General features: G+C 29.9%; 1 protein-coding gene across 1 annotated transcript in view; it reads right to left on the minus strand.

Annotated features, from left to right (window-relative positions):
- LOC111620508 (interaptin-like) overlaps positions 1 to 18,766 on the minus strand; it is a 24,591-nt gene extending 5,825 nt beyond the window's left edge. Inside the window, exons 1-5 of the mRNA XM_023362435.1 lie at positions 18,736 to 18,766; positions 15,540 to 15,765; positions 11,322 to 11,525; positions 5,588 to 5,721; positions 1,166 to 1,266 (exon numbers count right to left, since the gene is read on the minus strand). Coding sequence (XP_023218203.1) covers positions 1,166 to 1,266; positions 5,588 to 5,721; positions 11,322 to 11,525; positions 15,540 to 15,764 — 664 coding nt within the window. The 5' untranslated portion in view covers position 15,765; positions 18,736 to 18,766. The remainder of the gene's footprint in view (positions 1 to 1,165; positions 1,267 to 5,587; positions 5,722 to 11,321; positions 11,526 to 15,539; positions 15,766 to 18,735) is intronic.
- Between the last annotated feature and the right edge of the window lie 1,800 nt (positions 18,767 to 20,566).

A 20,566-nucleotide genomic window follows, 5' to 3' on the forward strand; every position in this document is an offset into this window, starting at 1 on the left:
TATATAATATATATATATGACAAAACATTATTACTATTACGTTAATTAAATTATCCTGTGACATAACCATCTAATGACCATTTTTTAATTCACCAAATCATAAATGCCATTTTCGACTGGGACCTGCTGACTTAAGCTATAACAGGTTAGGGCAGACATGGCTAACATATGGCCCCGGGCCAGATCCAACCCGTCTAATGAATTTATGTGGCCCGCAAACAATCTTTCAATATTAGCTACTGAAGTCCAAATAGCTCGATGAAAAATTCTGACACCTAAAAAAAAAAAATAATAATAATAAAAGGTCAACAACTCACTGTGCATTTAGAGTTAGGGTCTGCTACGTTTAAGTCAGCAGGCCAGGAATAAAGCTATCAGTTATTAACTGAGATTAATTTTTAATGGAGGATGCAGATTTTTTGCCCTTTTAACAATATTAACTCCCCAAAAAATAAGTAAAGAATCAAAAAAATATAATGACTTCAGAAAATAAAATAATGTTTGGGCTCAATTCTCCACATCCTTACATCAATTTTTAAAAATATAAACAAGCAGAACTATTGAGCTCTTCAAAACATTTCATCTTTTCATCTCATATAATTTATACCATTTGAAATTTTAATCTATAAAATATATTATACACAAAAATAATAAAATAAGCAGCATAAAAATATAATTTTATGTTGTTTATTTTGAGAAAAATAGTTAAACTAAAATGCATACGATAAGTGTATTATAATAATTTAAGTTACAATATATATTTTATAATAATGTTTCCCAGAACTTTTAGACACGTCAGACTCGTAAAATGTTTGCAGACTGGCAAAAAGTTTTTAGCCTGTTATTTTATCAAAAATATAAAGCATCATCTATCATTATTCTATATAAAAAAAAAACATTTTAAAATAGAAAATATCAGGAAGATAATTTCTACATAAAGAGCATTGATATTAAGACAATATTAATTATTTAAAAAAAAATAAAGGGGCTTTAGACAAAAAATTACAACAAAAAACTGTAACACTTGATAGTTTAACTGTTATTACATTGTATATAATTATTCCTTTGAATAAGTTTTGGAATTTAAGGTTTTCTATCAGCATAAATATCATTTATGATCATTATTATTGATATATCACAAAAAAAAAAAAATCTTTTGAAATACCTGATTTGGACCACAACTTTAATTTATAACATTTATTTTCTTCAAGTTCTTCAAGATTTTTGTCATTAAAATTCTTAGAATGCTTTGCAAAACTTTCTGTCCTGTAAAGAAATCATATAGTTTTGTTTAAATTAAAAAATAAATTATAGATACTATAAAATATTTGAGAACAAAGAAAAATAATTGATACCAATTTAAATGTCAAATTTTAATTATTAATTAATTAGGACTTCCAACTGAATTAATAACTCTATGACAATGATCATAAAATTTTTTATAATCTTTTTCATGAAATTTCTTATAATACATATGAATAAAATTGATATAATATATTTTGAATTTTATACTCCAAAACAGAAAGTAAAGTAATTTGTTATATGGGAGAGAAATCATAGTTAACTGACATTAAAAACATGTACTTATTAAAAATTACTAGTACTTTCAAAGACATACTTTATATTAGGGTTTCTCAAATGGGATTCTGGGATCCTGGTTGTTTTTTTTTAACCGGGAAATATTCCAGGAAAATTTTTTTATCTGGGAAATCCCACAAATTTCTTAAAAATTCACTTTTTTCTTATTTTGTGTTAAGGTTGATGAATTTTGCAAATAGAAAGCATAATTAACTCATACACTGTCAGAATACATTTGTATTTATTAATTTTAAACCTAGTTATTAGTTTTTTTTAATTTTTGCTCATTATGGTATGTCACAAATGGTCAATAATCAATATGTAGCTTATATGTGGCAGGACTCTGAAGTAATTGTGCTTATACTGTCTTAATTTTTAATTATGCCCAGTAGCTTAAATAACTGTGTAACGCCAGGTTGTGCAAATTGGGCAAGGATACAAATGTGAGATCTGAATAACTCCTGTGACTAATTAATAGTTTAATTAAAAAGTTTAATTTTAAATGAAGAATATTCTTTGATTTTGGAAAATTAGGTTTTTCTAAACAAGGGAAACTGATAAAAGACACTTCCTGCAACGGAAGTTGAAACATCCTTTTGTTTTCCCCTTATCTGCTAAAATCTTAGTCACCCTGGGAATTGTTATCCCCTTGATAAATCCCCTTTTCCTCTGTTCACATGAGAGAATCCAACATGCTGATTGGAGAACAATTGTGAGAAATAGGAAGAATTTTGCATGATTCGGGGAGTACACCAGAAGATCTCCTAGAAGACAGACGTATTTCAGATCATCTCCTGAAGGCCAACGCCCATATTAGACTCCTGTGTGTCGATAGGTCAGTAAATAGGGAAGAAAACCTATAAATATGTGCCAGGCAAGATCTGCCTGGAAAAGACTGAAGTCCCTCATTAAAGATACATGAAGAAGAGAAAAAGTATCCAGAGATAGTATGATTATGATAAAAAATTGTGAGCTCTCTCTCTCGATACGTTTAGATTAAATATTCCACTTTGTATGATTTTTGTTATTTTGTTCATTAAATTTTTGTTTTATCATTGTTAAAGAATGTCTCCTCATAGCTGAATCACCCCGAGAGATGCATTTCTGGATCATCTCAATACACGTGTTAATCCGCGTATCACAAAATTGATTAACTGATGTCGGGAATCCTGACGAGGGAACGAGTGATTACGAAATCCTCTAATCCCGCTTTGCATTAACCTTCAATCTGTAAGTCTCTCCACACTCGACTTTCTTTGAATGGAAACCCATCCTTTAGACAACAGAGGGCTATTCTAAGAAATAAAGTGTCGCCGATTAAGTGATACTGAAGTCAGAGTACTCATTATCCTCGATGAGCCGCTCACACAAACAAGTATGAAGTCTGCAAGTATGAAGTTTTTCTTCATAAACTTGATTATTAAAGCCAAACAAATTGCCGAATTACTGAGCTATAAGCTTGATGCTGCTATTAAAGCAGCCGAGGTAGACAAATCAAGAATACTAGAGCAAAAGAAGTACTACAATTTCAAAAACAAACTAGAAATCTTCCAGGCTACAGGTGAAAAAACACATAATATCTGTCTTCTCTTAAATGCATTAAATATGATTCCAATCACATCAATTGAATTGGAAAGGGCAATCTCGGTAGCAAGACTTTTCATTATTAAAATAAGAATTCGATTGAGTGATTAAAGTATTGATCATTTTTGCTTTTTAAAATCTTATAAAAGTTTACAATATTTTGTATTATATTTTATTTAAAAAACAGAAATTACCTTCTAAGTTAGAAGTTTGATCTAAGTCATTTTTTTTTTAATTTTTAACTCAATTCAAAGCATTTTTTTTTGTTGTTGTTGTTGTTGTTGTATGCAGTTTCCAGCAAACTTTAATAATTTTTTTTCTATTTGTGAAAATTTATACATAATTCCAAGGAAATTTTTATTATATATCTTACACAGCATTATTAATATGATTTTGGAGGTTACAGAACGTATTAAATTACTTTAAAAAATGAAAAATAATTATATTTTAAAAATAATTAATTCTATCCCAGGATTTCCCGGGATCACGGGAAACAGTTCACTTTTATCACGGAATCCCAGGACAAGCAAAAGACCAGGAAATGAGAAACCCTACTTTATATGGTGTTGCTTTCACCCTGTAAAATCCTACAATCAATATTCTGCATCTATGAATAGAATTATTTATGCATTTCACTTTGTAGTTGCTCTAAAGATCTTCACTTGAGAGTTATATTTTTGTTGATAATTTCACATGCATCACATTTTTATTAGACTGTTCCAATTTTTTCTTTTTAATTGAATATTTAATATTCCAACCTTGTGCCTTAACTGAATTAAAAAGGAACATTACATTTATGTTCTACTCTTGTGTTTAAAATTCTTGTTTGATTTTTGCCTGATGATGAAGGATATTTTCAAAAGTACTTGCAATTTTTAATAAATACGTATTTTTAACGTTGGTTAAGTGTGATTTCTCTCCCTTATAACATTCCTGGTGTGTAGTGAATATTGTTTTTATCAATTAAAAGTAATTTGTTAACCTATTATTATCTACCACACATCAAATTACAGAACATTCCCATTATTTAGGAATTTGTCGGTTAATCTGGAGGGTGTGTTGATAAAATAAACATAATAACAAGTAATTAATTGTTTACTTTTAAATCCAAACCTAATTATTCTTTTATATGATCATTGGGCTGCAATTTGAAAAAATTGTAGACCTATAAACTACCACTGTTGTCTGCCCGTGCTTCCTTAATCTCGAAAACAGAGTTACATAGATGAAAACTGAGACCAGATATGGAAAGATTAGAAGCACGACCCTCCCATTAACTATATAAAAACTTCTGATGCACACCAGAAGTCATGTTATTTCAACTTAAAAATTTCCCTCAAAAGGAGTTAGATAGATAATGGGCACGATTCCATTGCTAACAGGAAAAGTATGATTTACAGGAGCAAGACCGTACTAATTTGAGGTGGAGAACATATATTTTAAATTAAATAAATTAAACATTAAAGCCAGTCATTGTGACCATGTTATAATAAATAATTGTGTGTTTATTAATATAATTATAATACTTGTGTTACAATTAAAGAATACAATGTCATGATTAAGTCTTTTGGCATTTCATTAGACTATGTATACAGACATAAGAATATTTTCATAATATTTTCAAACAATTTACAGAAATTACAACATTACTTCATTGCAATAAAAATAATTTGCTCACAATGAAAAGCCTTCTCGATTTCTAAATGGAAAATTTTAAGTTTTATACAGTAGTTACTGTATTTTGCTTTCAGGAGAATTGTGTGTTTGTACTTTTATGAGTTTTGATATTCTATTGTATGTTCAATGTTTATTTTTTAAATTTTCAATTACTGTATTTATAATTTTTATTGAAAAATATGATAAATTACACAAATTTTTAATAAGCAATTTATTATGAAATAACAGTATAATAAAATTGCAATTTATATTTTGTTTTTATCTCTACAGTATTTGTCTTTAAATGTAATTATTAAAGAAACAATAATGCTAAACAAACGGTCATGGTATCAATGTTTATATAAATGCCATTAATAAATACAATCAGGAATAAAATTCAGTATTGCAAAACTAAACTTATTTTATATCAGAAACACTTACTGATGAAATAATAGAGAGTAGAGATTCCATAGCATATATAATCTAATTAATATAAGCTCAGAATTTTTAGTCCTCAATTATATCACCCTTTTTTTAAAAATAATTTATTGCATTTTTCAAACTAATTTAATTTTTTTAGTTTTGAATTGAATAGAATATTCTTTAGAAAACTTAGTACAATATTGAAAAACAATAAAAATAATTTTTAAATTACAATAACAATTTATAAAATATTAAATTTTAAAAATTAAACTTATTCTTGTACATTTATATAACAACTAAACTAATTCTTATATTTTATTATAAATATTAAGAAATTAATGCTTACTTATTAGCAGAATTTTTTAAAGTATCTACAACAGAAAAATTATTGGCAATTTTAACTGGCGATATTTCTGCAGAACTTTTTCCTTTTTGTTGCAAGATAGTCAATTTTTCTACCGTAGTTCTTAATTCGTGATCCTATAAAAAAAAATGCACTTATGAAATGAGTATTTAAATATCTTAAATGTCAAAATAGCTTTCTTGTATTATCTTATCAGAATCCATGAATTTCAGTTTTTCTATTCTATTAATTTTTATAAAATTCTTGCAGCAATTATTTATTTATTGTCAATATTTATCACTATTTATTAGTGGGGATTTTGACTAAAAAGTCTGATATTTTTGAGCTGTTGCATGATGTTCACAAAAAACCCCAGGAATTTTCAAAGGGTGATTGTCTGGATATATTGACCCTCGCTGTCCTAACGCCCTACTGTAGACCTGACCAAACCCATTATGAACTTGCTAAAAAAAAAGACCTCTTTGTGCCCACAGAGTGGAAAGAGTTAAATAGAAGTATTTCAGGTACTAAAAAGTAAAAGATCCATACAAAAAATAAGCCCTAATGAATGATATCGTAAATTGCATTTTTCTAAAAGTTCAGCTTTTGCATTTACTTTGTTTTTCCAGATAGCCATTCAGTTTTTTAATGTGAAAAGACTTTAATATCAATTAAAGTTAGTAATAAATGACTTTGCACTGTAACGAGTCATACTGATCTAAAATACAGCATGTTGTTAAATTACAACTGATTGATACTTAATTATTAGTGCTGTAATGAATAGTATATTCAGCCTCAGGCCGAATACCAAATATTCGGCCAGGAGCGTGGCCAAATAGCCGAATATTCGACCAAACTATTTGGCTTGATTAATGAATGTATGAAAATTGGTGCACATATCGCATTATGGCAAGGATTGCACACCCTTCTCTCTATTGGTCTGCTGTCACTACACTTTGCCAATCATGTCTGTTCGTTACAACTGTCAAGAATTAACATTCTTGACAGTTGTAACAAACAGACATGAGTGTTGTAGTGCTTTGCAACTATTTTTTTTTGTTTTGGTTTTTTCCCCAACCCCTTTCGTTTTGTTTGTTGCATCACCCTTCCCGGGTTCACCCTATGTTGGCCGTCGGATTGGTTAGTAGTAGTCATGTGAAGAGGATATTTGCTTGGCGTGGTATAAAAGGTTGTGACCCACATGTCTGGGGACATTTTTTTTTTCCTTGTTCTGGGTTTGGCGGTGTTCTGACCATGTGTATAGGAGATCGAGATGCCAAGATCGAAAGGGTCAAAAACGAAGACAGAGAGAGAGATACGGCAATCCGTTTTCATCCAAATAACGACGATTTTACATAGAGCTACGATGTGTCAGAGGGAAAGAAAATCATCAGAGGATTCATCCGAAAAGACTAGTTTGTGAATTATTCCTTGTTATGCGCCTTTCTTTGTTCCCCTGTTTATAACATGACTTGAGCCCCCTTTAAAGGAGAGGAGGGAAGTGCATAACGTGTGTAGTATCTTACCTTGTTATGTGAATACTGTGAAAATTTGTCAATTTTGTGTTTTATGTATACATTGCAATCATAGCAACGGGAAGTAATTAATTAAAAGCTATTATATTTGTAAGGCCAACTTGTCTGTTAAATTTTGTTTAGCCCTGCAGGCCTCGTCTTACGGGAAACCACTACAGTGTCATGGCAGTATGTGATAAGTAATATCAAATGTGGATAACAATGAAATGATCCACACGTGTAAATAACAAAAAAAAAATGGAGAAGGACTGCAAAGTGAAAATAAATATGAAATTGAGTTGATAACATAATCGAACAAGTCAAGGCAGCTTATTGGTGCGAAATTTGCAGCCTTCAATGCCAAATAATTGTTCTCATAGACTTCAGAAAGCTAAATGCTTGTAATGAAAGTCAGTTAGCATACATGGGCAAAAGCCTGGGGCTGTTCAGGCTACTAAGCTGACTGGAACTTCAGTTATGATAAATAATTTTGTACAATGAAACAAAAAAGTTAATTTAATTTTCAAGTTTATAATAAGGGATGATTTCATAAAAATGCTTTACAGATCATTAATTTTTTTTTTTTCACATTTTATGACTTAAGTTTCGATCTAATGTGCCCACGCAGTAAAAATTTTCATACAAATTTTTTACCCTTTTTCACCCCTTTAGGGTTGAATTTCGTAAAATCTTTTCTTAGCACGCTTAAACTTTACAAAACGAACACCCTCAAATTTTTAAGTTTCAAGCACCAGTAGTTTTGGCTTTGCGTTAATTATCCTTCAGGACTTGTTCTTTTATACATGAGTATATAGATGACTAAACTACATAATAATTAGGTAGTTTTCATTTGATTTGTTAACTTTTTTTGATCTCTTAAAAAAATAACTTAGTTATATTACTTTTCCTTTGATCTTTTACATAAATAAGAAAAAAATTGCACTTTCTTAAACTTGTATGTTCAGCATTAATAAAAGTTATAAAAATGATTACAGTAATTTACTGTGTTTTTGTTATTTCTTACTCCTGCTTTTAGGTATTCAGTATTCAGCCGAATAGTGATTATGTATTCGGTATTCAGCCAAATAGCGAAACATAGGCCAAATACCGAATAGTAACCGAATATTCGTTGCATCATTATTAATAATGAATGTTTGTAATGAAATTTTAAAAAATCAAATTGAGTAACAACATTAAAAATTTTATAAATGGAATGTTAACAATATCATATCAAGATTATGTATTGTTTCTAATTAAATACATAAAATTGGAAATACATTATCCTAACAATATAGAAAACTTAATTTTTAAGTTAACAATAATATCATTCTAAGAGAAACTACTTACATGATTAACTTTTATGAAATTATTTAAGACAATTAAACAATTTAAAAGGTTTCATTACAACATATTTCACATTACATTACATTTATTTTATAGTAAACGGTTTTCTGCTAGAGGCGCTTAAACTTTGACAGAGTATAGAAGCCATGTTAGTGAAGCTACAGCTGTCAAATTTGCAGGTTATAGTAATTAATGTTGAGCAAATCATCATGGAAAATTACAGTGTTGAGCAATGTGTGCAAATCATTAAACTTTACTATCAAAATGAGTGCTTAGTTTGAGCTACGTTCTGTGTGCTACGTGATTTTTGCAGTGCACACAATTGTATTCTTGAGTTGACTATTTGTCATCTGGTGGACAAATTCAAATCAACTGGTTCAGTAAACAATCAAACAACACCTGTACATTGTCGAAATGCAAGATATGCAGAAAACAACATTGCTGCAGTGAACAAGAGTGTGCAGGATTGCCCGCAGCAGTCAATTTCTCGTTATGCCCAAGAATTTGGCCTTTTGCAAACATCAACTTGGTGATCTTTGTGTCGGGACTTGGGCCTACAACTGTACAAAATTCAATTGACCCGAAAACTGAAGGTAAACAACCATAGGCCACATCAAGCATTTGCTGACGGCTCACAAGCAGTTTAAAGTGGACCCCGATTTCAGACAGAAAATCATCTTCAGCGACACGGCCCATTTTTGGATGAATGGCTATGTCAACAAGCAAAATTGTTGCATTTGGGGAGATAACAATCCACATGAGACCCATCAGTTGCAAATGCATCCAGAAAAAGTCACTGTTTGGTATGGATTTTGGTCCAGCGGGGTTATTAGCCCATACTTCTTCTAAAATAAAGCTGGAACCGCCATAACTGTTACCAGTGAGAGGTACAGGTTGATAATAACCAATTTTCTGTGGCCTAAATTGGAAGATATGGCATGTGGTGCCAACAAGACGGCTCTACTTGCCACACAGCATGCAACAATGGATATTCTGCACGACAAATTCAATGGCATGGTTATCTCACATTTCGGTGACGTCAACTGGCCACTGAGATTGTGTGATTTAACGCCATTACTTTTTCTTGTGGAGCTACATTAACCTATTCGATGTTGAAATTTTTATTTGTTGCCTGTGACACCATGTTGAATTTTCGTTGATGTTAAGCCAAAATTTTTTTTTTTAAATAATAATCGTGTTTACTGTATCGTAAAAAATTATTTTTTTATGCTTCACAAACAAAATATATACAGTAGAGCGTCATTTATCCGAAAGCTGGTTATCCGAAACGCCTGTTATCCGAAAGCATTCCAGTCGACAAATTTAAATTTTTGCTAGTGCTGTGGCGCTGCAATCTTCGGCTATTTCTTGGGCTACTCAAATATTTTACGTTTTTGATACTAAATTAACATCTGAAGTATAATTTTTTATTGTTTTTATATTTTTCAATATACTGTTCGTTACAACTGTCAAGAATTAACATTCTTCTAAAGATCTTCACTTGAGAGTTATATTTTTGTTGATAATTTCACATGCATCACATTTTTATTAGACTGTTCCAATTTTTTCTTTTTAATTGAATATTTAATATTCCAACCTTGTGCCTTAACTGAATTAAAAAGGAACATTACATTTATGTTCTACTCTTGTGTTTAAAATTCTTGTTTGATTTTTGCCTGATGATGAAGGATATTTTCAAAAGTACTTGCAATTTTTAATAAATACGTATTTTTAACGTTGGTTAAGTGTGATTTCTCTCCCTTATAACATTCCTGGTGTGTAGTGAATATTGTTTTTATCAATTAAAAGTAATTTGTTAACCTATTATTATCTACCACACATCAAATTACAGAACATTCCCATTATTTAGGAATTTGTCGGTTAATCTGGAGGGTGTGTTGATAAAATAAACATAATAACAAGTAATTAATTGTTTACTTTTAAATCCAAACCTAATTATTCTTTTATATGATCATTGGGCTGCAATTTGAAAAAATTGTAGACCTATAAACTACCACTGTTGTCTGCCCGTGCTTCCTTAATCTCGAAAACAGAGTTACATAGATGAAAACTGAGACCAGATATGGAAAGATTAGAAGCACGACCCTCCCATTAACTATATAAAAACTTCTGATGCACACCAGAAGTCATGTTATTTCAACTTAAAAATTTCCCTCAAAAGGAGTTAGATAGATAATGGGCACGATTCCATTGCTAACAGGAAAAGTATGATTTACAGGNTACACCCCTTCAATATAAAATATATATTGAAGGGGTGACATATATATATATATATATATGTCATCCCTTATATATATATATATATGTCACCCCTTCAATATAAAAAACATGTTGAGGGAGTGATAAGTTATTTGGCTTCAAACTGTCATCTGCTTGAGAGGTTGTGGATGTTGACCATTAAGTTTGGAAGGTTAGTTATGTGTAGTTCTTTTTTGTTAAATTATAACTTTTCATGTTGTTTTCATTTAAAAGAAATGTTTTATCTCTGTTGACTCTCTTGTAAGTTTATTTTATTTTTTCAGCAGAACATTACAGCATAGAAAAGCTCTGAATAATTATGTATTATAATGTGTAAATAATTCAAACTAAACTGAAAGTGTTTTATTGAATTTTATGCATGCCAGCTAAAACTTTTCAATACTCATATATAAGGGAATGAGTGTATATTTTACATCTATAATATGATATTGTCAATTAAAAATAAGCTAATAAGAAACAAGCGAAAACATTTCATTAAACTTTATTAGTTGTTTATTATATTTCTTTAACTTTATCTATGTGACTATGATGTCATGTTAAATAGAATATTAAATTATCATAATTTGTTTAAAATATAGAATAAAATATATAAATCTTACTTTAAAATTCAACTGTGTTTCCAATTGTTCTTTGATTTTGTTAAATGATTTTTGTTGTTCTTTTTGTTGATCATAATAATTTTCAATTAAACTCATCTTTTCTAATCTTTCTTTATCTAGTTCTTTCAAGTTTTGTTCAAGAGAATTACGAAGCATCTTAATTTGTCCTTCTAGAGCATAATTTTGTTCCTTTAACTTTTGTAACTAAAAAGATTGAAATAATTTTGAATTAATTTCCATTAACACTAAACAAATCAGATATTATCCATGCAGTCAGTTCTCAAAAATTCAAATATAAATTCCAATAATATGTTAACAAAACAATAATACAATAAAAAATTTCAAAAACTAAAACTATCAAAATTACTACTTGATTAATAATTACCAAATGCAAATCAATTAAACAACAAAATATACTTGGCTATTTAGCATAATAAAGTTCCAAAATCTGAACTTCTGGAAAATCATATTTTATCTTGTTAAATTTTGAGAACTGACTACAAATCTTTAAATGAACACAATATTAAAAAATTCATAATTAATATTACATCAAAAACAAATTACAAATATATTTAAACAAAAAATAAAAAACATTTTATCAGTTCAAAAATCAATTTCTCACCAATAAAAAATATAAATCTAAAAACCAGTCTTCATCAAGCAATTAATTAACTAAATTTTGATTTTATAATTGCCAGTATATTAAAAATAACTACATAATGCTACAGATTTCAGTTAATATATTTGTTTAATATCAATAATTTTGACAAAAATTACTCCAACACAAGCACTAAAAAAAATCTATTTATTTCTTTGGTTAAAATAATGTAAAATTACTTATGCTTTAAAAAATATATAATTAAATATAGATGAAAATTTAACAAAAAAAAATCTACTTTACTTAGTAAAAAACAAAGAACATATGATAAAAAAGACCTATGTTATAAAATATGTTATGGTTAGCTGAATATCCTCATATATGATTAAAATTATTTAATACAGGCCAAATACATCTCATCTTTTTAAAAAATATAGTTAAAATATTTTGCATAGTAATGAGTGATTTGTCAATTTTTCATTTTTTTATATTTTGCATTTTACAAATTGTGTCTGTAAAGTTTTAGAATGTCATCTTAAACAATCAAAAATATAAATATGTAGAGAAAAACTTTAGTGTTAAGCTTAAAAACATACAGTGGTACCTCAAGATACGAAATTAATCCGTTCCGAAACTGAGATCGTATCATGAAAATGTCGTAAGGTGGATCATCTTTTCCCATACGATTACATGTAAAACCAAATAATTCGTTCCAACGCGAAAAACATACTTAAATTAAAGCCAAGTAATATATTAAAAAAATAACTGTAGTAAGAAAAACAAATGAAAAATGCGAACTAATGTAACGTCGTATGGTGAGTTTTTGTTCGTATCGTGGAGCAAAAATATGTTCGAATTTCATGTTGTATCCTGAAAATTTCGTATGCTGGGGCGTTCGTAACCTGAGGTACCACTGTATTTCTCATATAAAAAAATTATATATTGCTAACACCATAAAACTTTTTATGTTTGTTCATGCTTCTGCGGATAGTTTAATTTCATTATTATAATACTGTTAATGCTGGGGATGTCTCAAGAATAATCTTTAAGAATTATGATGAACTTATTTCATAATTTAATCACAATTCTTTGCCTGTACTGATAATAACAACCAACTCATTTCAAAATATTAATAATGTAACAATTGTTTATATATCAAATGTTAATACAAAATAATTCTATCACCTCTAAGTACTCTCTGGATAGAAAGAGGTCTATGACCCATACCAAAACTGCTTCCGTAGTTGCCAACCATCAGCATTTGGCACTGACTAGCAGAATTTTGTCTGTTCTGTCAGTGGACAGGTCAGTGTTTTTAAAGAATTATCATGTAAACACTTCACTTAATATGCCTAACATCAATACATACACCAATACACATTGTATGTATTTTATTATGAAAGACTTTATTATGAAAGTGAATCAGAACAATGTTCTCAGATTTGTTCAATTGGGAAAGAACCAAGATTGATATTTTTATATATGCATGTTGGTATATGTATGAGAATTTTAGCTCAAATGTGATAATTTTAAATGGCAGATAAGATAAATTGCATCTTCAAGTCTGGCAACTTTAGTGTCATCATGTTGATGGTTAAATCAATTATGACCCATTTTATCTTGTTAAATTTTACCATCAGCATAAGGAAACAAGTTACTTTTACAGTTATACCAAATTATTGAGCAGTACTACAGTTTCTCCTCCCAAAACTAAGAAACATTTGATTCATTATTTAAGAATATACAGGCCATACAGTATGAACTTTCTCAAGAAAAAAACCTATGGTTCTTTTGATTTATAGATGGTTCTTTGAGATTTATGGAATTTTACAAAGATATGTAATCTTTGTAAAGTTCCACAAATCTCAAAGAACCATCATCAGCCTTACTATTTTACAAACATCACAAATCTTTGTAAAATAGTAAAAGTGATGATGGTTTAACCATACAGCATTGCATGGCCTCCCCTGCATTGCTGTTTGATAAAAATAATAGATATTCAATATAGAAAAAGACAGAAATAGGAAATAAATAACCAGAAAAATTATTATTCTTAATAATTGCAGTGAAAGTCAACAAACTAATAGCAACTGTCATGAGTACACTGTACTGTAACAAAAGAAATTATTAACAAAGCAAAACATCACACAAGGACATATAAGAGAAGGCACTTATCATGGAATATCAAGATTCATGACACACAAAGATGAAACACATTAAATCTAGGTGTAGATTTATGATGTAGCCCATAAAATATTTGAACTTTTTTGAGTTGTAATGTTAAAGAGTATAAAGCTATTGCCTTACTCTTGACAGTGTTTATGGCAGTAGCTTTATAAGATACAGTCGATCCCCCTATAACACAGGTTCATATAGTTCGGATTCCTATATGATGGTGAAAAAATTGCGATAGTATTTGTACAAACACACTAAAAAAAAACTCGTATAATTCAATAAAACATCATCACTGACTTGTGTCGCGACAGGATTGGTCGAATCTAGACCAATAGCGGATATTGTACAAACCGTTGAGTTTAAACGAACAGCAGACCTACTAAAAACCATTTATTATTTAACGTCCATAAAAATTATATTTATATTAATGATGTCTCCAAAGTTCAGCAAATTTTTCACAAAAAAATAATTTATCAGGAAGCACGCGAGTGCCATTTGATGACAAGCTCCACAACGAAAACAAGCTTANTATATTAATGATGTCTCCAAAGTTCAGCAAATTTTTCACAAAAAAATAATTTATCAGGAAGCACGCGAGTGCCATTTGATGACAAGCTCCACAACGAAAACAAGCTTAATTAATTTAAGCAATGGTGTCGTCGAACGGTGCACACTCGATAAGTAATCCTACAATTTTTTGTTTATAGTGTAATTTATACGGATTATTCCCAAAACATTATACGTATTTTGGAAATGTTGAGTCGAATTAGTCTAGTATCGATTAATTTTATGGAAGAAAACCTTTCAAACAGCCGTAGTCTGCATACATACCAGGTTGTGATTGGCTCATGTATTTAATGACTCTTAGAACATCAATTTCATAAAGAACGGAACGTATCTACTGTGTTATAGGGGGTCAACTGTATATGCAGAAATAACATTTTGTTTATTAAAGGTATTTAATATAAGCATTGTGCAATATCAATGTTAAAAAAGAATTTTATCACTTTTTATGCTGTCAGAGTTTTTATTCAAAAATCAGCTATTCCCCATTCTAAAGTTTGGCAAGTACAGTCGACCCCCTATAACATTGTTGATAATTCTGTTTTATATGAATTCCATGTTGTACGAATCACTTAGATTTTACAAATACATGAGTTGTTCACAGCCCAGCACACATATTGTATGTATTGTATGTACTTTTAATTAAAAAAAAAAATAAACAAATTCTACTGTTGATGGCCAAATTATGATGATAATATTGTAATTAAAAAATCAATTTTTAGATATATCTTCCACAACTTATGTTACATTTTGATAAAAATAAATATATATGTCAGTATACTAATGGTTAAAATTTTATCTATTTATATTATTTTTCTGCCATAAAAAGCAATTAAAACATTACTTGAAATTACAATATTACAGTATATAAAGAATCATACCTCATCGTTCTTATTTTCAAACACATTAGTATTTGGTATCATCTGTGAAGAAACTTGACTCTGTAATAAATCAAATTCTTCAGCTGTAAAATCATCATCTCCCCACAGTTCATTTCCTGTATTATCCTTTCTAGATAAAAGATTTGAATTTTTGGAATTTTCCAAGTAATTATTTCCAACACAATAATCAAGACGGGGCTTTTTAAATGGAATAGGAGAATCCATCCTGAAAATATTTTTCAACATTATTCATATAAAAATGTACACATAAAAATTTTAAATCAAAATAAAGTGAATTGAGCAGCATTTAAAGATAAAATTGCATAACACTGTACAAATTACATTTATGAACTGAACGTTAGATTATATGAACTTAAACAATCGACATCTATAAGTGATAATATTAAATGTTCTTAATTTAATTGAACATAGATAAATTTAATTTCAATTATTCTTTGCTAGTTAAATATACTGGCATAACAGCCAATCTAATTCTAAGCTTACTAATCTTACATATGGTAGTATGGTAGTAGAATGGTTATTTCCAAAAAAAAAAAAAGACATCACTTTATACGTACATACATATATATATATGTATGTATAAAGTGATGTCTTACATATATATATATATATATGCTTATGTAAATTTCAAATCTGTTTCCTACATGGGTAAGTGTCAAGACAGGTATTTTGGCAAGGACCTTACCCTAAAACAATTGTCCTCTAGTATGTTTTTGAAGTTTAATCTTTTGAAAAACTCAAACTCAACTTTTTTATTAATTTCATAAAAATAAAATTGTAATTTTTTGAAATATTATATATTTATTTTTAAGCAGATCCCAAGAAGAAAGACAAAATAACATCTGGCTTGATGAAAAACAATGTCAGCCAGAAGCCAGTATCTGGCCACCCTATATGTAGTTACCAGGTACCAACATTAATAAATGTAGAACTAAATTGATTATCAAGTTATTATATAACAAAGAGCAGCCTGTATTCTTAACTCTTTAAACATGAGATCACCAAAATTGCCTTAATCTGTTCAATACTAAGTCAGCCAAATGCAAAGCTGTTTGACTGGTTTTGCTTCACAAATTAATTTCATTTTGATTATAGGAACTATTCTACTTTCAGCACAGGGGTGTAATCAACGTTACACTATCTGGAACCTGTGACCGGTGCTCTACGCGTATATATTGTCAAGCAATATTCATTTTGATTATTTCCTTCATACAAATTAATTTGCTATTTAGAAACAACTGATTCTTAGCAAATAATTTTATTTCAAATATAAAACATAATAATTGAGAGACAACTGCACAAATAATAGCAGCAAGACAACCATGATTCTGCAAATCTGAACTGGAAAGAAGACTGAATCATTCCCCACCACTACAGCCTAGCCTGAAAGATGAAAACAATTTCTTATCCAGGTACACAGGAAGAACAACTTTTCAGAGTTTAAAGAGTTAAACTAACATAAATTGCTACACTGAATGAAATAAAACTAATTTTTAAAATTTTAAATACTTCAGACATACCCAATGATTGTGAAAACTAATAAGTTATTAAGATAACATTATATACAATATAAAAATAATTTTAAAATGATTTACTTTAGTTTATTTTTTCATCTTTTTAATTTATATTTAAATAACGCTAACCAAAGTCATTCATATCATAAACAATATTTCTCAATAAAACTATTAGACTAGACTTTTAAATAAATTTATTTTCAATCGAAACTTCAATATAACATAAATTCACCTTCCATCTAATTTTTCAAATATGAGAAAAATAAACTTTTTTCTACACTTCTAATTAATTTAAAAGTATTCTAAAATATATTGATCATCTATCAAACATTATAAGATCAAAAATGATTCAATTCAAGCTCTGAATGAGACAGACATTACCTGACCCTTACAGAGCTGTACAGCATAAAAATAGGAGCAAAAAAGTCAAAGGAATCATACCTCTACAAGCAACCCTTCACAAGATATGGCCCACCAAAATCAGGTCACACAAGATCACGAGTTGTGTTGCTCCACTAAGACTATCATATTCAACTATTTAGCCTACACAACTATGCCTGATTCAAGTAGTCTACTTGATTCTTCATATAGTACTTGATGTTATATAGTTTTAAGGGATGCTAGGCTCACCCCATCCAAGCACCAAGGTACAAGCAATAGCAAGAATCCAAAGTGCACAACTACATGCTGAGCATCGGTCAAGGCTCACTATTGCTTGCCTCAACGACACAGAGCATGGAGAATAGGCAGTATACCAATACATGTTAAAAACTGACCTTTGGAGGCAAATATCTCACAAAGGGTTTCACGTATAAGTATGGTTCCTTTGACTTTTTTGCTTGGATAGAAGATCTACAATTCTGGGGTGCAAAACTCCTCATTCCGAGCTTAAATCTTACCAAAAAACATTTGTTATTGAATACTGTTTTTCTGCTTAAAAAGCTGTGAGTTTATCAGTTGCTTACTACACAATCATCTTTTTTATTTTATTGATCATCATCAATTATATAGAATTAAGCATTTTTACATAAATTACACCGAGGAACGAAAGCTTTAACTCTACATAATCTCAAAATCACCAAAGTATATCCTAGATATATAAATTATAACTAGGATATTCTAATAATCTTTCAACTAATTACATTTACTATGCACAAATAACAAGTGCATATAGTTTATCTCGAATCTTTGTTCAATGTGCATTCATTCTGCTTCTCCCGAAGCAGTCTTTTTATATACTTGTAATCAAATTAAAGCTCGTAATGAAAATGAATTGGCCTAATCATTTTGGAATATTCTGTCAGGGAAATGAATATATCAATCTGTAAACAAATTGAAATGGATATTTTATTTTGAAAAATGTGTAAAGTATTATTTGTATTGTATTTGTGTTGTTTGTATTACTTATATTTTTAACAAAAGGTAAATTGCTAAATACTTTGATTTGATTTTTTTAAAAATTGCACTCAATTGTTTGTAAGCTTCTGAAATACTTTACTGTATATTTTGGCTACTATTTTATCATGTAGAAGTTTAGGACCAATAATTTTTTAAATAAAAATATTTAAACGGATACAAAAAGCAAATTGTTTCGTTTAACGAATTATTAACGTTTACTTAAAAATTTATAATGATTGGCAAAAATAATAACACAACTTTACCGCTCAGAAAAAAATTGTTTTCGTTGACAACAACGCCCTCTCACCATCGTGTAAAATTTACATTTATTAAATACATTTTAATGATTTATTGTTAAACGAAATAGAAGTTTTTAGTTGGTTATTAATTTCCTATCCACTTTAAAAATTGTACAATTTATAATTACAAAATTCTAAAGATTACACATAACAAATGTGACATAAATAGACGCATATTTGGAATACATCCTAATACGTTAAAATCTATAAAATACATAAGGGAAGACAAATCATTTATAAAAAAAAAGGGGTGTTAAAATTATAAGATATTTTAACCTAATGGGAAATATTATACAAATAAAACACTCTTTTACAATACAGTACTTCTAACAATATTATTTTTTATTTCAGCAAAATTGAAATATTAAGTACTTTTTCTATATCCTGGACATTTTTAGCAAAAAAACAAAAAAATTTGTATATTACAGTATTTCAATATTTTCAATTATTTTAACTTTCAATTATTTTAACATACTATTATAATTGTGAATGTCACATTTACAAGTTTCCAGAATTTGTTTTTGAATTCTGCCACATGAGGGCGTGTCTCGGCAGCCATTAAGATACTTCAAGTTTAACTATAAACACTTTGGTGGTCTCCCGGGCAAGGGGACAAGAGACCTCCTCACCCACATGATGATCCAGATTTACACTCTTCGTCATAGAGGCCAACTCCTCAACATCCTCACCCTCGACATACACAAAGCCTTCGACTCTGTCAACCATCACCACATCCTCCGCAAAGCGATTGCCAAAGGTCTCAAAGGCAACTCCCTCATTTGGTTAAATAATTTCTTACATAACAGACAGGTTATGGTTAAATGGAGAGGTCATACCTCTTCAGAACTCACCCAATGCAGAGGTATTCCTCAAGGCAGCGTTGTCTCGCCGTTCCTTTTTGCTCTCTTTATGAGCGATATTTTTAAACTCGAAAACAATCACACACTTCTCTACGTCTACGCCGACGACATTACTGTCATCATTTACGAGAACAATCCCACCAATTTACGTCATAGCACTGCCCACTTCATCCACTCCCTTGAGAATTGGGCCAGCACCAATGATATCAGGTTCCAACCACAAAAATGTGCTATTCTCCGCATCCCTATCAACATCCATAACAACCAGGACATTTCTCTCCAAGGCCAGATCATCCCCGAGGTGAACAAAATAAAAACTCTTGGCATTTTTATCACTGCTAATCTCTCTTGGAATACACACGTTCAATACATCCACAACAAATGCAGGAAACTTCTTAACATTTTCAAAATCTTCTGCAATAAGAATACAGGCGGCCACCCGACTGACATCCTCTGCATTGCTAACAGCACCATTGGTAGTATTATTACATACACCATCCCCAGTATTGCCACTCTCACCAAGACACAGCGCCACACCTTAGAGTCCATCCAAACCCAATACATTAAACACAGCCTGGGTCTTCCCATCTCTACTAACAACACCGTTACACTCCGCGCCGCAAATAAAACCTCCCTCGAATGCCGCTTCCACAAATGCATCATTAAACAATACTGCACCTAAGTCAAGAAAGCTACCTCTGACCTCCTTTTCTACTCCATGATTCAGAACATACACAACAATTCTGGCGCCTCTCTTGTCAAGATTCCGTTCATTCACTTCACCCGCTCATGGCTTCTCCTGCATAACATTCAACCATCTAATCTTCCGTTAAAGCCGTCCAGCATCACCAACACCTCCATCCACAACATCCATCTCGACGACCTTGCCTTCCAAAATTCCAATCTCCCAGACATTTTCATCCAACAGTCCTTTA

This window comes from Centruroides sculpturatus, unplaced genomic scaffold (assembly GCF_000671375.1).
Source record: "Centruroides sculpturatus isolate CEXI.00-Female unplaced genomic scaffold, Cexi_2.0 scaffold28, whole genome shotgun sequence".
NCBI classification, from domain to species: Eukaryota; Metazoa; Arthropoda; class Arachnida; order Scorpiones; family Buthidae; genus Centruroides; species Centruroides sculpturatus.